A 19,507-nucleotide genomic window follows, 5' to 3' on the forward strand; every position below is an offset into this window, starting at 1 on the left:
CTAATAACATGCTAAATAAGGTAAATTGAAAATATGGGCCTTCAAAAAAATTTGCTTATGGTAAAAAAAAAATGTTGCGTTTTCGCAACGTTGGCCGAATCCGGTATCTGTATGCAGTTATGCAACCCGCATTACAATACATTGCCGCCTCATAGGAATATGCTGTTTTTACTGTCGGATATAATCCTATACCTTTTTATGCCACGTATATGACAAATATCGTCATATTGGATAAATAAAATCCTTAGATATTATGTTTCCAACGAGATGTTGTTGTTATTTGACCTAAATCCATTATAAAATAGACATGCTTTACGGTTTGAAAGAAATAAGTCAAAGCGAAAATTTTCTCAGAAGAGCATGTATTTCACATTTTTTCATTGACTTTAATTTTATCATTGCAGATTGAATTACAAAAATTAATGGCTAATTATGAAATACTCAAGCATTTTGGGTGCAATGGAACATAAAATTTCGTACATTCAAACATGGTTTGGCTTTTACACTGTTTCGGCAACTACTGAATTTTTTTTAACTCTCTGGCCAAATTCGTCCCTTCATGCTTCACGAATCCGCGATGAATTATATGGCCTAACTTTTTCTATGTTTATGGACGCGAATTGTATAGGGGTACGTCATCTACTGACTTATTCATTTCACTCTTTAGATGCGTCCCTGCTAGATACGATTTGGAGTCTACCAGTGAAATTTACTTCCGTTGCATAACCTGTACAATCTCCTGGCGTTAGTGCAAACGCCGTCCAGTAAGTTGATAAGCTAGGACCCTTTTTCCCCTGTATTCTAGTGCGGTAATTTTCATTTGCATTATCAAGTAGGTCCACACCTCCCATGTATTTACTATACTCCCCAATAACACGAATGGTATTTTCTTTTATTAACATAGAATATTATGTGAAATAGTATTTAATTTTTTTCTGCTGAAACTTTTCCCTGTGCCAAATGGAAGCGAAAAACTTTTATTGCTGTCTACAGGGACAATCTATTTATCATTCCATCGAACAATACTAAGACCTTGGGCTTTATCAAATGTTTATTTTCATGTTCCTCTCGGTTTCACGTCAATGGTTTTATTATATTCTATCAGGAACTCCTCCGTTATACGTATTTAATCGTATTTTCACGGACGGCTCCATTGACAAATAATCCTTTTTCTTTCAAAACAATAAATAGTCTTCAAGATGAAAAGAAGTTATTGAAAAACATACGATGGTTCGAGGGATCAGGGATAATCTTGAGAAATTCCAGAATAACACTTGCTTCCAAGCCTAAATTTCGATAGAAGTAATTTTCTATCGCCTGGTTGAACCCTAAAACCGTCTGAATAACATAAGCACCAAAGTTAAAAGCAAAATCTAAAAGGCTTGTTTTAAAAGAACATTTATGCACTGTAGTGACCAAAGTAAGGTACCATTTGCTCATTTTTTCAAAATTTATGCGCAAATATTCCGAATTGTAATAATTTTTCAAGTCGTCAAATTGAGGTCATAATTTACAAATCTGTCATTTTTGTCCAGACAGGAATTGTCTGATAAGTGTAGATTATTTTTTATTAATCTGAATATGTTTTGGTTCAATCATTGCCGAACCATATCTACGCCTTATCGTCTTAATTCACCCAATATCCTGTTGTGGAAGTCAGTGATATCGCTGAATCGTGAAGTAAGGAAGGACTAATTCGGATTGAAAGTACAAAGTTGTGTGTTCCATTGCACCCGAAATGCTTTCATGTAATCCATAAATAATAATAATTTGTTGTAATTCAATCCGTTGTGATAAAAATGTCTTTTTAAAAACTGGAAAATACGTTATCTTCTGTAAACATATTCGCTTTGACTCATTTCTTTCAAGCCGTAATGCATCTCTATTTTATATTGGATTTAGGTAAAATAATGCAGCATCTCATTGGAAATATAATATCTAAGAATTTTAATTATCAAATATGACGATATCTGTCAAATACGAGGCATAAAAATGCGTAGGATTATATCTGACAGTAAAATCGGCATATACTTACGAGACGGAAATATGTAGTAATGCGGGTTGCATAACTGCCTATAGATATCGGATTAGGCCAACGTTGCGAAAACGCAACATTATTTTCCGGATCTGATTTTCGCATAATGTTGACTCTCTGACGAAATATAAGCTTTAATATCTGTTAATTGAAATTTCTACGTCCACATGGACGAATAAAAAACTTAATAAAGGGAATAGTTACTCTTAGGAAAAATTATTTATCTTGCTTAACAGGAGACTCGAAAATTGACACATTTTGAGTATTTTTATAAATATCGAATTACTTATTAATTGTCATTATAATCTAACTAAAAATCAGTTTAAACTTATTTTTATAGAAAAAAGCGATTTCTAAATTAATAAAATTCAATTGAAACATTTTTTTTGCATTTCTCAATAATGTTGCGTTTTCGCAACGTTGGCCGTAAATGGGTTAATTGCCCTAAGTAACTGTTACTGAAATGCAGGAAACGTATCAAATTATGTACAGTTTCAATATCACCGCCCTTATTGCTCTAACATTAAATTGCAACGCTAAATATGATTGGGCTAGCTTAGATTTGGGTCACTTTGAGCAAAACATCTTGGGAAATATTACGTCTTATCAATCTCATTTAAGTAATGCGCTCTGCATTAATGTCTCAATGGTTATGTGCAACCGACACAAGCCATCGCAAATTTTATTATTAACGCTCAATAGCTGCTCAGCATTCAGTCTCAACAATTATTTCTTTCACCGCAGGTGTAGGACTTGTAAAATCATGAGTGACTGGTCAGTGTAGACTAGAAGAGTAGGTCAATATCACTATAACGGATGGTCATTTAAACCGGAAAAAAATAAAATGCCTTTTTTTGTTCTCTCTCACTATATGGAAAGGCCCTCTGTTCATTACCGACTTGTGAGGGAGACATAGTACCAAATATGGTTACCAAAGCTAGCTCTAATTACCTTAACTTTTTATAACACTTACCTTCCACATTTCAAAAATCTTTCACTGTTTACTGCTTCTCTAACATAGAAACACTTGCGCAAATTAATTAAATATTCCCCATCACTCTTACGATTTAAAATTGAATTATAATGTAGCCAATCTCCAACTTATTAAAGCAACAAAATGAAAAATTGAAGGATTCCACAAAAAATATATCAACGGTCCTGGGGTAAATTGCTGACTTGAGTTACTGTAACTGAAATGGAGGTAATTCATCAGAAATTTTAAGGAAAATGTCACGTCTTATATATTTCATTTGAATAGCGTACCCAGCACTAATGTCTCAACGGCTACGCTGTATTTCCTTTATAATGGGTGCCTACTTCTTTGTTGTTGTTTTTTTACTCCTTGTTCATAAACAATGTTGTGCTATTTCAATAATATAATATTCCAATACCGTGATTGAAATGTTATTGTGCAATGCTTTGAAAAGGATTATGCTCAAGGATGGCTATTGTTTTAAATTTTAATCGCCTGCTAATTCTGTTAAAAATTAATTTCTGTCATTATATTTACAGTCCATCTAGTATGCAGATTTACCTCGGATCGGTCAACCCATTACAACCCAATGTTAAGTAAGAAAGATACATTTTTTAAAACATTTTCAGCTCTATTCAGAAAATATTTATACTACGTGTTCTTTTATGCTGTCAGGTTAAATGACGAAATAAATAGCTGCTACAGTAATTATGATTGAGTAAAAGTTTTTTACATTTTTAAATGAGAATTCTTGAAATTTAATTTCTCCCAGAAGCAGCTATGGCCTAGAAAGGGTTAATTAGAAGTATTTTTTATGGAATCCCTCTAGTTTTTGTTAACAAGAAGATTTAATTCCGCGGATCATTGGCTGAGGACTTACCTGGCCTGCCTGATGCCCAAGTAGTACCCAAGGATGGCGCCATTCCAGTGCTCCTCGTCCGGCGGCAACCACGTCACCCGCAATGTGCGTTCGCCCATGGGCAAGGCCGTGAGGCTGCGGGGCGGGCCCGAGGGGGCCTCAGGATCCGTAGTACCACTCACCACGCCGCTCAGCGCCCCGCGACCCAGCTGGTTGACGCCCGCCACGCGAAAGTAGTACGTGGTCGAGGGTCGGAGACCAGTCACCTCTGCAAAAGAGCGGCCCTTGGCGGACGGCTGAACGCCGCCAGACCACTCGCTCACGTACGAAGAGGATGAGGACGCCTCGTACGTTTGACGTTCCGAGTTGATCTCCGTGATCGGACCTTTGGAACGCCACCGAAACGGTTGATAAGACATTAGAAGCGCGATTTGAGCAAGAACTGAGTCGCGAATAGAGAAACCTCAATACGGACTCAAAATGTGCTGTCACCAACCGCGCATTTAAATAGATTTACGAAAGTCGCCACTCACGTCGCTGACGGACAAAGTGATCCAAGTGTCACGGGGAAATACGGCATAATTTTTAATTTAATGAGGTTTTAAGCTAAATTTATATACAAGATGATGTGATCTATCAAATGCATAACTTTCCGATGCTATTCCTCGCTACAACAACTATTTTATTGCAAAGTATTGGAAAAAATGGATCGCATTGCACTCATCACCGCGCCGCGGACGTTTTTGAAAACTAATTAAAAAGCGACCGAAGTGGTGACAGAAATGACCCTTCTAAGAGATGGAATTGGGCCTCCTCTATATAGTGCATTTGAACTGAGTGCTCAATGTGGCTTCCCTGGGGCCAATAGCTTTCGCTGACATTAGCCCCGTTTCAAAGTAGAAAAAGCCCTTTAAGATGGTTTATCGCTGCAGAGGTAGTGCATTAACTTTACTGATAGGTAAAGATTAAAATAATGAACTTTGTTGAACTAAGTTCAAATCAATAATGAAAAATATTCGGTAAGTGTAACAGAGTACATTGTTATAATTAAAAAACAAATAATTTACGAAAAACTGAAATTGAAAATGAACGAAGAGTAAATGACACAACAATATACTCAAAGAATGATTGGTAATTACCAGGATCTGTCGTGTACACGACTGTGTACTGAAGAATAGGGCTGTTTCCTTCATCAGGCTCGGTCCAAGACAGCTTTACAGTTCGACTTCTCGTCTCCATCACTCGTACATCAGTTGGAGCTTCCGGAACATCTATTTATGAAATAAAATAAAGGAATGATATCATTATCTGGTTAAAAATAAATGGATAGCCACTTAAGATATATTAGTGAAAAGTGAGAAATATTCGTGAAGTTTTGGAAGGTATTCCGTCGATATACAGAGGTCGATTATAACTTTAATGACTACTTACTTGACAAAAATTAATAATAAAGTAAGCGATTGGCATGAAAAATTGAGCAATTTACTTACCTTGGACCATTAGCTCAACAACAGTTTCATCTTTTCCAAAAGGATTTGAAGCGATGCATAAGTACTTTCCAGAGTCATCCGCCGTTACATGGCGAATTAGGAACTGAGAAAAAGCACTTGCTTCAAGGGAACTTTCTTTGATATGGTACCTGTAAAACAGACAAAAATGTAGAGGAAAAAATGTAAGGCATTAAAGTATTTAGAATATTTTCAAAGAGGAAGATGCGATGAAAACGTACAAAAAGGGACTTTAAGCAATACTTGGGTATCAAATATTTATAGAAATAATCTGTAGCACTTTAATGCTTGAAGTTTCGCAAGGAAAACGCTTTACTACCACGAGTGTGTAAGTGAAAAGACGATTGATACTGTCTGGTTACTAAAAGTACAAGTAAAAGATGAAAACAATTCTGCTTCCTAAACATTACCTGTAGGCTCCACTAGGTCCCATCACCGCACTTACCGATCTGGACGAACTTGCTGCATCCGTACTCAAAAATTGGAAAATGCTCCAAAGGCATGATACCCAGAGTAGATTCCTAGTGAAAGTCTTCAACGCTAACGATGGTACTTATTCAACGCTAATGATGCTAAGGGTAGCCTAATGTTTAATTAAACTTGTTAACGAAGCAAATAAATTCAACCGCCAGAAATTAACCTCAATAACGAGCTTGTTGTCCGGACTGTATCGACTGTATAAGATATTTTATCGAACAGAGCAATTTATCTCGGGCGGAAGGAAGAAAGAAAAAATATTCAACGGATAGGCTCACAAAAAGGAAAGATTCAAGAAGAAAGGACTTTGAGCTGAATATAGAATGATAAAATTATTTAAATTACTATCAAAATTTTAGCAGCAAATTTATTTATATCAGAGTTTTGAACGTTGGAAATAGCAAAATAATGGATTGTAGAAGCATTAAATGATGAAATGCTCTACTTCTATAATTATCCCATCCGTTCAAATGCATTTCGTTTGTATTAAGTTTCATGTAAATTCCAACAGTCAATTGAATCAGGTATGCAATTTAAATGTCAGTTTTCATTGTTCACCTCCTGTTACTTTTAACTATGGATGTGTTGAGTAATAAATTTCATGTGCCTTAAACTTCGAGCTTTGTTCGGAACTTATATATGCTGCATTATTTCACCCATTTTTACAGAGCAACGTGTTATTCAAATAATAATAATGAAAATAAATTGAGTGATATCTAATTAACCAATACAAAGTGTTCGCATAGGGTATAAATAGGGTTGCCTGTTCACTGCAAGGGTTAATGGAAAAAATACAAAAAAATGAGAGGAATAAATGACGCCGTACAAACACTATTGCTGTTCAAATTTGATAGTATCCGAGTTCTGTATACTGATGAAGCAGTTGAAAACAACAAGGATTTTGAAATAAAAACCATTTCAAATTCGTTATGAATGAAGTAGGTACGCATTGAAACCTATTTCCGAATGCATTTGCAAATTAATAAAAACTAGGGTATGAACTCCACCTGATCAATCCAAGCTAGTGTTAAATTGAAGTATTTATCGAACGGGAACTCTCTAAAGAACTTTTACCCATAATGGCGCAGTATGAAATTTGCAGACATGGGAATTTCCGCAATGAAAAAAGCAAAATAGGAATAAAGCAATACCATCCCTTGACTTGTTCCCGTGCAGATCAATTCGAACCAAATGGTCCTTCAATTGGAAGAAAGATATTTCACAATTGCGGGATGGATCTTTTTTCATTTGCTACCGATTATTCATGAAAGGTCAAACTCCCAAATTTTTACTTAAATTTAAATTTAATTTTGAAAAATTCCCTAATTTTTAAGTTAAACTGCATTTTTATTAATGAATATAAAATTTATGACTAGTTTATGCATGGGAAAAGTTCCAAATTCTTTTGCTGATTATAAAATTCAACTTAAAAAAAATTAAATTGTCACCCCGATCAACGGTGAAAATGAGATATAATCTAAATTTAATACTCAGTATATCTTACCCATGGTATCGGAAAATAGTCGCAGTAAAAAACGTCATTCCAATTTTATGCCTTCATCACCGAGAGCCAAATGGAACTCATTTAATGGGAATGGGCCCAGTTTATTTTGAATTTAATGTAAATAATGACAAAAAAGATTAATTGGCCGCTCTTTACCATGTAATACTGATTTTTTACTTGTTACGCTAGGCGTGTTTCACCCAAATCAAGCTGGGGAAATCTAGCGTCATAAATTTCTGCGTTTTCATTGCATTATTATATCAACCAGAAATACTTAAATGAGCACTATAAATTGAGCAAAGAAATTTATTTGGGAACTTCGGAGGAAGAGATAATTAAAACCATTGACCTCAATCTAGAACGGTTATCATTTTGTATTTCCAGGTTTCAAATAATGTTGAAATAAGAAAAAAATATGGTGATCTGAGATATTATCACTACCTTTAAACTACTCTTAAGGAAAGCTAAGCAATGACTTTGCAAGAAGCACTAGTGACAGTAGTTTATAATGCATGGAACTAGATAGAATATTCATTGTGCATGTATTCCTTGAATTCAATTCAATTGCATTGAATTGAACTTATTTTTAACCGTGATGGCGCAATATAAAACGCTGCATAATTTATTTACCACACAATTAATCCGGGTTGAAACCTTTTTTTCAGGAGGGAGAATAAAGAAAAAAAAAACGAATCTCAAAAAATTGTCTTGATTGCGGGCGCATTGTAAAGCATCACAGCGTTTGAGAGCGCCGACACGCACCTTAAATGATTGGGATGAAAAAGACAAAGGGTTTTCCCCCAGAACCCATCTCCGTTGACTTAACGGAATGGGATTGGGAACCTGGGGCTTGGTCTTTATGCGCGGCGGGAGGGAAGGAGATCACTTACGGGAGACTCGGTGGATTACACCGAGTCGTGAACACGGGACGAAATGAGCTTACGATGTTGAGGCATCAGGGGGTAGGAAGGAGAAAAAAAATGATACCACTTTGGAGGGAGATCAATGGGAAAGAGCGGAGACGCAACCCCTACCTTGCGGCTGGAGAGGCCAAACTGTAAGGGATCTCGGGGGGAGAAAACAAGGGGAAATGAAAAGGGGTATGAAAAAAAAGTTTCCAAAGCTTTTTGCACGCAATCGCATTTACCTCCCGAAAGAAAAGAAATAACGTTGTATGCCTACCTGTGGCTGGATTCACTCGTGAGCCTTATCCCATCCCGTTTCCACAAGATCTGCATCGGCTGGTCCCCGGAAGCCTCGCACAGGAAACTGGCAGTTGCCCCCTTCCTCACTGTCTCCTTTCTCAAAGGGGTAACGAAGCGGGGCAATGCTGAAAGAGTTAACTTCTGCTTCAGTGAATATCCTCCCTCTTTCCCCGCTCCCCCGCCCTAAATGGGAGCGGTAGGGAAGAGGAGGTGTTCAAACACGGGGAGAAAACACGAGCAAGTACTTAAGAAGGCAGGGGTTCTTGTCCAATGCATTCCTGAGCACATCATCATTTATGTCTGAGGGATACTTCGCCAAGAATATGTGATCAATAAAAATTTTTAATTTTTCCTGGTGAATAATATTAATGAATCATTCTCGGACTCTACACCAGGTTAATTCAATCGTATTGGCCTACGTTTCGGAAAACGACATTTCCATTTTCAAGGCGTGTTACAAAAAGTAAAACACATTGAGAATCGAAGACAATTCGTTTTTCGAAACGTAGGCCAATTCAACAGAATTATCCTGGTGTGAAGCCCAAGAAGAATTCCTGAATATGTGATTATAATATTTCATAATATTTGATGTCATGCGCCAGATCTTTCGTAGTCAAAAATTATTAATACTTATCAGTGAATTGGCCATATTGGCCAACATAGGTTGGCCAAACATGCATTTTAAGTTCGTGGGATCAATAAAAAAGTGAACATGATTGTTTTAAGTAAACACAATGAATATAAGGGGATTAAATAAAGTTAAGAGAAACTATTCGTTACGAAATAGCTATTTTGAAGGCATTAATATTTCTCTCGGAAGTACCGTGGACTAACGGGAAAAATTTAGAACTGAAAATTAAAAATATATGATTGAAAATTTTCGATCAAGCATACAGGGAGAAAACACTTACGAGCAAGTCTCTAAGAAGGGAAGCGTAGGCAGGGTTCTTTTCTAATGCATTCATGAGCCACATGGTAATTCATGTTTGAGGGATATTTCACCAAGAATATGTGATCTAATGCGCCACATCTTTCAAAGCAAACAATTATGGACACGCACCATAGTGAATTTCACATAGGTTGGTCTACCTTGTATTTAAACTTGTAGTTACGACCCAGACAGCACATATAAGTCATTGAGACAAGGTGAAAGGAATAAATAAGGAAGGCGCTTATGAGTAAGCTTGTTGGCTTTTTCTTGTGGGTCTTTTACGGCCAGGCCAATAAACCAGAATAATGACAACATGGAGGCAAAACTTGCATTACTTCCGTAGATGTTGTTATTATACCATCGTTTTAGAGTATTCATTAAGGTATTTATGTTTAAGAATAAAGTTTCATTGTTGGCGCTTTTATATTATGAGGAGAATCAACATAATACTGCATAATTTTAAAATTATTTACATTTATGAATAAGTAAAACACATAATTTCACATGGATAGCGACATAGAATGTAAAAATGCCGGAAAGGAATTTATAATATGTATATTTTATTCATTGGGTTATCAGACAATAAATAAAAATTCATTAATGTTAGATTGTGTGGACCTTGAACAATTTCAGTTTGTTTCATGCACGCTGCAGCTAAGTGCGATGGTGGTTGGCGTAATATGGTGAAACTCCTTCATGATGCACAAAGGTTAAGAAAAGACTTCGCTGTTTCACAAAATAAAATATATTTGCGACCGGTTTCGATACAGCGTACCGCCAGATGATGATACGCTGTATCGAAACCGGTCGCAAATATATTTTATTTTGTGAAACAGCGAAGTCTTTTCTTAACCTTTGTGCATCGCAGCAGCTAAGATTTTATGCATAATTGAGTTCTAATTTGTATCTACGCCTCATATTCTTAACAGCTGCCGCGGTGTAATGATTATTATACAAAACTGCTGATCTAGGGATCACACGTTTGATTCTCCCGGATGTTATTTTTTCTTTCCGCCACAGAAAATATACGTGTATATATTATTTGCATCTTCACCAGTCAGTCGCTAGTTGTTGTTTATTTTTTTTCTATTTACCAAAAAATCGGTTTTCTGAATTTCTGTTCTCGCTAAATTTCACCGGTAGGCTTTAAATTCATGTCGGGTGGCGCAGCGTAGCATGTGTTGTATGCTGTTCTGCCACCTTTGGAGCTCCAACAGAAGCGACTGATGTTAATCTGACGATATTTGATGGCATTCCTTACCTATTCTTTCCTAAAATCTTATCCTTGCCATAAATAAGTCCATTAGCTTACGATGAGCTGCTTATCAATTTTTCCGTAAGACAATCACAAGAAACGGATCATTCTCTTACTTTGCGCTATCTGGGGACATAGTAACTTGGTTGACATGTGATATTTCTCTCGGAAGTACCGTGGTCAATGGAGAAATTTTATAATTGAAGATTAAAAATTAAAAATTGTGATTAAAATTTTTCGATGCTGTCAATTTCTGAGGATAAGCCAATAAATGTACAAAAAAAGAACTCAATAATCTTATTACCAACTTGATCCCGCTAATCCACGTCTTTATTTGAGCTCAGATAGACGAAACTATAATCTAATTTCGCAAGAATGAATAAAAATGATAGGGATAGGTTGTAATATGTACAAGATTAAAAATTCAGATGTGAGCAATGCACTTACCATTCACTGTTAGGAACACGACGGCACTGAGACCGGCTCCAATGCCATTATTGGCCTCGCACAGATAATAACCCTCGTGTTCTTCCAAAACACTCCGAATTAGAAGTGTTCCATTGCTAAGAACGGTAACCAGTCCGTCGCGGGAGTTTATCGGGGCAAAATGTGCAGGGTGTTTCCCTGAAAGAAAATAAAATATGAAGTCCAGTAGTCAAGTGATAAAGTGGGATTTAGCTGGAAAGTAATGGAGGATAAATAAATCCTAACCAATATAGGGTTGGCAATAAGAAAATTTGACACCTGACCAACGTGAAATTGCCATTAAACAATTCTGAAACCAATTCCAAACAAGCAATCATAGGTTAGGAACGCTTTAAATATACATAGGTGTCCATGGAATATAGTTAATATAATTGCTTAGAAAATTATTTTCACCGCACTAATTTACCTGGAGCCTTTCGCCAAGTAGTCCTAGGCGCTGGAAAGCCATCGGCTTGACAGTGTAGTCCCACTGGATGGCCGGCGATGGCGCTGGTGTCTTTCGGTTCAGTCAGCCACTCCGGAGGTACTGCACCAGACACAGTCCCATCAGTTTTATGTTACAATTCATTTCCAAAGCACACTCTATAGCTATAAAATTTTTACGTTGCTCTGAACAAAAGAGCCCAAATTATGACATTTGAAAGGAGCAGAGAAAGGTTCTTAGGACGTCTGCCAGAGCAAGACAATTATTTAAAGACGAATATTTCACAACATTAATAGCACAAGACAAATTTCTGCTCCGTCAACACACATGCCAGTTGTTTCAATTTGACAATGACAGCTGTAATTCTAAATCATAATATCTGCAAGATAGCCATCAGCAAGCAAGCCTACGAGAGAGGTGGGTGCACCTACGATAGAAGAAAAGAAGGAAAGAAAATATCCACTCACCTGTTGGTCATTTAGTGTCCTCCGCCCTCGCGGGATCCTGGGGGAAATATGAAGTTGGACCTCTAGTCATTTTATACAAGCATACAATAGGCTCACCTTATCTTGAAGACCGTCCCGAATGAAAGAGAACCCATGCAGCGAGGCAGTTGCATTGTGCGTCAAAGCCAAAGTGAGGATCAACGGGATAGGGTATTGCGTAGTTACAGGTTCATTTAGGCTGCGGGTGAAGGTGATTCGTCTCCTCTGCGCAGTGCCATCTTCTTGGGAAATGAAAAAGAGGGACCAAAGCACGGGCGACTTGGGGTTATTTTGGTGGAATTGCTTGGGAAAGAAGAATTGAATGGAGCCCCGGTGTTCGAATGTCAACATTACGGGCAAGGTTGCCCCCGGCTCAGGTTATCGTGGAAAGAGGAAAAAGAGGAAACTTATAGCAAGTCATGAGGGCAAAGAGAGAAGAGCGGGACGCGCATGGTCTTAGCAGAAAAAAAGGGAATTGTGAAGCTTACTGAGATATATTTTTATTGTTACACGTGGACCATGGGAAGGAGAGCGGAAATCGATGTATCTCAGCTCAAATTTGACGAAATGACAGCCGAGGATGAGGGAAAAGGACACCAAGCTTAGATGGCTGCTTGTCATATGAAGAAGAATGACGTTGAGTTAGAAAGATTCGCAAGCTTCGGAGACGGCGAAGAAAGGGACATGGGCAGGGGAGGGGCTCTATGGCGTGCATACAGAGATCTACCCACAGGAGGGGCCGGGGCATGCTTAGTCCGACCCTTCTGTTCGTCTTCCCTACTCCGGGGGATTCGGCTTGCAGGTCGACATCCAGCGACCGAGTGTTTTTCTTCGGTCCGTGCAATGAGACTCGTACTCGAGTGTTCAAAGTTGTGGAACACATGCCTGGCCCACCCCAGGAGTATGAGGAAGAGGTCCTACTGTTAGTGGTCTATCATGTGTTAGTGGGTTGTGGGCACACGTTCTCTACCTAACTAATGTACGACAACTATGGTAGGGGGTGAGGTTACCGTGCTGTGTCTTCAGGGTATATTTGGGTTTGGCGTAGGCGGGTATGAGCAGCAACAGTGGGGGCGGGGTTAGGAGGGGGGGACCCCCGTAGATAACTCCCGCGGGCTGCCCCCTTCCGGTAATCATATATATCCTTACAATATATAGATATAAATCTCAACATCAACAATCACTTGGACGATAGAGGGACATATATAAAACTATGTGTGTGTACATTACCACTGATTTTGAGTTGAGATGTATGGCTAACACTCCTTGCCGGATTACGGGCTAGACAGGTGTAGTTCCCTCTGTGATACAGTGAGACACTACCGATGGTTAGAATGCTAGAATACGTGTTGAAGTCTGTTATATGGATGTGGTTGTTGTGGTCCGTGACTAGTGGCTCATAGTTTTTCATCCAAGTGATGTTGAGCGGTAAGTCACCGCGCTGGACAATGCACTGCACTTGGACCCGTGCGCCCTCTGTTAGTTCTTGGAAATGGAATGGCGTGATCTCGGGGGGCACTGCAAAGTTTAGAAGATTGTGAGCAGGCTGGGAAAAGTGCAAAAATATAAGGCGAGGAAGAAAGATAGTGGGAGCGGATCCATATACCCATCCGCCCCGTTCTTCTTGATTCAATTCATCGGAAGAGGCAGGGCAAAGGATCCGCTCCGGAGTCTACTATGGAGAGAAATTGTGCAGCAGCTGGATTCACCCAAATGAGCCAAGTCCGTTGTCCGTATAATAAAGTGGCATTAGCCGGCAAAGTAATAGAAACAGTGAGCCAGTCACAAAGTCATTCAATTAGATTATGGAAACAACAATTTATATTTGAGCACCCACAACTACAAGATATAGCCGAATTCACACTCAAAGATGCCATTTATTAAGGATGAGTACCTTTGGTTCCCTATTCGCTACTTTTACTGCAATGCTTTAGCTCTTGAATTTATTTAAAGAAAGATAGCGTTCGTGACACTTTCATTTGGTTGTAATTAGGTTCACTTGTGTGTTCTTTTCGACTTACCAGGTACAGCCTCATTCAGCCATTCACTATCATATGCCATTCTGCTATTCTGCTACCATGTCTAATCTTTTCTGCCAACAGGTCTTATCGACGAAGATAATCTTACACTTTAAAACACCTCGATGAAATATTATCTAACTCCAGGAAAGGGAAAATCCTCAGTAGCTGATTTTTTTTTCCGTTTTACGAAAACGTATTTGCCGATTTTTTCCCTAACATTTTCTCGAAAAATTTGTACGCACGGTGGCCTAGAGAATTTTAAACGAATTTCAATTTTATTTTCTATCATTGTCATCTAATTCAGATCAAATTCCAGAGTTTATTACACCGTCACATTAGAAAATTTTATTCTCCCGCCTTTACGATGTCTAAAAATGAAATTAGCGACGAAGCGATCAATCACGCTGAACAAATGGCGTGGTTTGTTTTTATGGAAATTTTTTTACCGTAAATTCTAGACAGCGTAATATGTCATTCCATAACTAAAATATATAAAAATATTTCAGTATTTTAACACATTTCTAGAACAAGAAATCCTTATTAAGCCAAATAAACTGCCCTTTCGTAGACACCAATTCTCGTATACTTGGAGTTGAAATTTAATACCCAATTTACATTATGAATATGATTTTTGGACAAAGGAAAAAACCTAAAAATAATTTTTTCCCTTCATTGGTGACCTAGTAAAGTGAACGTTCTATAATTCACTCTAACTCCATAAATCAATGTCTTTGGCGACAAATAATTACTTGCCTGCCTTCGCCAGCTGTCGCAAATGTCTTTTACATTCACAGGCATTTCATTTCTATCTTGCCAACCGCTTACTCAGTAAGGGCATCAGTTCAATTTTGAAAATGATCATCTTAGTAAAATTAGTTATTTTGAATCAAATGACAGTAGTAATGCTGATGAAATACTTTCTGTCTAAACCTAATACATGGGAATACATGAAAGGTGTAGAGAGAAGTAGTTGAAATACTGAGCCGCTCTTCCAATTTATCTGTGTAATTCCACCATCCACCAAATACTAGTTACAATTTCTGAGATGGAAAGACATCATCACCATTAAAAGCTAAACGCTTGTAGTTTCTTTCTCAATTAATGAAGGGAAAAGCATATCGAAATGGAATCATTGCAGAGTCGTAATTTATTCCATCTATTTTACTGTCGTTTACCGGATTTTTACTTATAGCCTATTTTATCTCTAGTTTTAAATCCCTCTATAACTGTCAACTATTTATAGGAAAAAATCATTGTTGACTGACAAGATCAACTAATCTCCTCATATCAACAAAACACCAGAAGGAAAGAATACGGCATCTTGCTTCTAATGGTTTGCGTGATTAAGAAAATCTGAATTGAGGTAATCGTAGGTAACTAAGTAAATAAGGAAGTTGCTCAAGATAGCCAATAGAGATTTTTCATTTTTGCAAGGCTAAAATTAACCCTGAAAGTGCTCTGAACTTCTTAAAACTTTTTACGTGTTAAAATAGTTATTAAAAAGATTTTTCTCCATCTTCCTTTTCGCACTTTTGTTATTTGTACAGCATTCAGGAATCAATTTTTCACTTTGCAGCAAAACATCAAGATTTTACAAGATTAAACTCATTAAATAATTTCTTACTTCTGCTTTCTGTTTTTGTCCATCAAATTAATGGAAATGCAATAAAAATATCAACCGGAGGAAATTTTCTGCCGGAATCTGATCTACACTTCATTTCAAATCCAAAATTGGGAATCCAGCCAGCTGTATAACGCAATATGAGCGAACTAAAACGAGAGTGATACTCCATTTTTTCATCTGGACTGGATAAAAATGACATGCATTGGCGTTGCATATTCTCCTCTAATTAATTCCAACACTGTCTCACCAAAGCCAAACTTGGGACTTGCCTTCGAATATTGGAACTATCCATCACCACTAATTGGCATTGAACCGATGAAACAACTCAAATGAACATCGTTTGAGTGCGAGTTTCATTTGTTTTTCCCTCGAGTTAAATGGCATCACAAGTGATAAACACTTCAAATATTGAATTTGCCGCTCATACAGAAGAGCATGATTGACATCGGCGTTAATGCAAATGGGTGAACCAAGCTTATTAGTAGTGACTGGCAAAAAACAGATCCAGCAGCAGGCGATAGAAGAGATAATAGAATCATATATATTATATATATCAATAATAGAGAAACGAGGCGTGAGATTAAGTGATCGTGACACAGATTGTGGAGGAAAAGTGGTTGGTGAGAAAGACAAGGGAATCAATCAGTGCATCACGGGTGGTGCGTGGGGGGCTTTGGTGCGTGCTGGCGGTGCGGCTGCAACGGTGGCTGCAGGGTGAATATAGGCGGCGCTGACGAGGCTGCAGGCGGGGTAGCGTGGCCGCCACGTGCTCCCCGCCCAACCAGCCGGCCATTACCATTCACTGCTAGTCGGACCGTGTGGGCAGCGGAGGCTGCAGCGTTGTGGGCGGTGCACGTGTAGCGTCCACTATGTGCCGTGCTCAGCTTCTCAATCATCAGCGTGCTCGAGTATTCACCGAGGCTTTTCACGGTGAGGTTTGGGAGCTCATTGATGGGCTGATCGTCCTTGAGCCACGTGATGGAGAGGGGAGGATCCCCTTTGGTCACTATACACTGTAAACCAATCCTCTCTCCGAGGTGAAGGCTATTTTGAATTGAAAATGGATAAATGCTCGGTGGCTCTGAAAGAAAAAAGCGTGCCTTTGAAATGGGGAAAAAAGAATTTTTGTTAATCGTGATGGGAATTTAAAATCACTCAAGCTCCTTATTTTCATTTTTCCGTAGATATTTGGCGCTGTTAGGTTGGATTTGAAAAACATGAATCAAGAAAAATAAAATGCATTCAAAATTGTTTTGAAGGGGTTTCTGGTAAACAGACGAAAAATCAAAAGATAAATGGATGGACATCGATCGTTTCGCTGTTGGACTGTGTTAGAGATATATTCAATTTGCTAATAGCCTTTAGGTCGAAAAAAGTCGCAAAAGCCCTCCAATCACAGTTGCATTATACTGAATTGGAAAGAGCTATTTATCCTATCATGTTTTATCGATCATTAGTATAGCTTTTTGTATAAATAAAAAAATAAAGTGGGCTTGCTTATCCCAGAGTTTATATTTTAGGGAAAAGGGAAAAATATATTTACATTCGAAACAAAAATAGATTAACTGTATGTTCATATAATTAATAAGATTCTTATATAATTTCAGTTAAGTACTTCATTAGAAAAGAAAATTTAAAATAAATGTCGAAAAGAAGTGTTTGTTGGCATTTAAAAGTCCTAATTTTTATTTTTCTGATAATAATTAAAATCTGTAATGTGTCAGCACAGTTTCGACAAGTTAAATACCATACAATGGTTATCCTCCAAGAATATCGAAAAGATTTAGAACCTCTTTAAAAATGGAATACACTCGCTAACACTCAAGCTTATTCATTACTTTCATTCTTAAAGTATCAGAAACGTGTACATATCGGTATATAATACGTAGAAACCATTCGACAATAAATATGAATCGAAGTTAAGGTGTGGAATGAATTTCTTTAAGCATCATAGAAAAAAAAGCATTTAAAATTTGCACAATATTTGATATTTTCTCATTGAATAATTTTATTTTATTTGGATTGAAATATTGCATTACTCGCATTTCTTATTCCTTTATCTGATAGTTATGTCGAAATTCAGCGTCAATTAGTTCGTAACACTGATGAAATTTGAATTTCATACTTCAGTAAACAAAAAAATACTGTTGCCAGATACATTGATTTCATGAGTTGAATTTAGCTAAAGCAAATTCAGATGAATCAGCAAGAATTACCCACCTCAGGATTTATCACAACAACACTTAGCAAAATGAAGCACCAAAATATGATAACCGATGGGTTTTCTTCGAATAAAAAAAATAAGAGCCCCCGAAAAATCTACTGTTAATGCCAAACGGAGCCCGTGCGTTTCTTGTTTCCCTTAGACTTGTCTCCCTTCCTTCCGTCACATCATCCGGAATCGGTATGTTGTTGCCTCCCCCCACCATCTTCCCCCGTACTACTTGTCATCGGCGCCCCCGAAAAAAACATCCCCACTCCAAGTGAGCGCTCCTTGAATCAATACCCAAGCTTTGATTCAATCCGTTTTTAGTTGGGTGGATTTTTCTCCCCCTTCTTTCCCTCCGTATCTACTCATTCCAGAAGGATCTTTTATCCTTCTTCCCTCAGCCACGTCAAAATGGTTTCTAGTGCCGGGATAAAGGGAGTACGTGACGGGGAATTTTCCCTGGCAAAATCGTCGCGGGAAGATAAAAATGTTTCACTGAAAGGTTTCCTTTCCCAGTCCCCACCCATGCTGGAAAGCTCAAGGCTGCTGAGTTACGATTATCAAGACCGTTACTCTAATCCCAGCGTCTTAACCACACCCCTTTCCATCCTCCGGTGCAGAATTCTTCTATTCGCAGCCCATACTCAGCAAGCGGCTGGGAAATCCCGGTTCCAATATCATAAGAGCACAATCCACGGCCGCACTAGGATAGCCATTTTTAAGTCAAGATTTCTGAATCCGCGCCGGCAGTTGGCGGGGTAGCAATCACAGCGAGGATTTTCACATTCGTGGCATATGCTCCACGAAATTCCAGTCTCATATCATTCCATGGAGACATCTGCTATTGCACGTCATTCAGTTGGTCTAAATACCCGGCGCGGATTGAAAGAATTCATCATTTGTGATCGGATTTGTAGAGTCTAGGAATCCTTCGCAGTGAAATGAAAAAAATAGCATACCATATTTTCCAAAAATTACCAATGATGACACGAGCAACAAAATAACTGATACCGTTTAATATACGTTTTTTCGGCCCCAAATAGAATTACTTCCTGTCAAAATCAATTTTAATTGCGATTAATGCGCGCGACAGTAGATCAAAGCTTTAAAGGCATACAATTTTAATAGTGCTGCAATTTTAATGCAAAAACTCCTTAGAAGAAAATGAAATATTCATCAAGTAATTCAAAAGACTGCGTAAATGTTCTCAAAATCACTTTAATATTTTATGATTAGCCAATAATTCTTCTATTACATAAATGGTGACGGTGTAAAAACGATTCTAAGTCATGAACAATAGATATGGGCGTTCTAAAATCAATTACCGTAATATTTTTTCAAAAATTAAGCCAAAATATTCAGTTAGAGTAAACCAACAGCAATTTTCTTTTGAAAATTCATAAAATAATTTCCTCAAAATGCTTAATGTGAACTAAATTGCAAATATAGACATGGAAGAAAGGGTATTTTCGACTTCTATAATAAATTTATATAGAAATGAAGCAGGGAGA

At 37.7% G+C, this 19,507-nt stretch overlaps 1 protein-coding gene across 2 annotated transcripts in view; it reads right to left on the bottom strand.

Annotated features, from left to right (window-relative positions):
• Positions 1-19,507, bottom strand: part of LOC124171419 (Down syndrome cell adhesion molecule-like protein Dscam2) — a 578,614-nt gene that overhangs the window by 46,390 nt on the left and 512,717 nt on the right. The window contains exons 11-17 of one of the 2 annotated variants that reach the window (XM_046550593.1): positions 16,584-16,868; positions 11,640-11,759; positions 11,195-11,371; positions 8,539-8,686; positions 5,358-5,506; positions 5,007-5,138; positions 3,889-4,252 (exon numbers count right to left, since the gene is read on the bottom strand). In XM_046550593.1, the coding sequence (XP_046406549.1) occupies positions 3,889-4,252; positions 5,007-5,138; positions 5,358-5,506; positions 8,539-8,686; positions 11,195-11,371; positions 11,640-11,759; positions 16,584-16,868 (1,375 nt within the window). Of the gene's footprint in view, positions 1-3,888; positions 4,253-5,006; positions 5,139-5,357; positions 5,507-8,538; positions 8,687-11,194; positions 11,372-11,639; positions 11,760-13,372; positions 13,661-16,583; positions 16,869-19,507 lie in introns of both variants that reach the window. The other variant, XM_046550594.1, reaches the window with a different exon arrangement.

This window comes from Ischnura elegans, chromosome X, assembly GCF_921293095.1.
Source record: "Ischnura elegans chromosome X, ioIscEleg1.1, whole genome shotgun sequence".
NCBI classification, from domain to species: domain Eukaryota; kingdom Metazoa; phylum Arthropoda; class Insecta; order Odonata; family Coenagrionidae; genus Ischnura; species Ischnura elegans.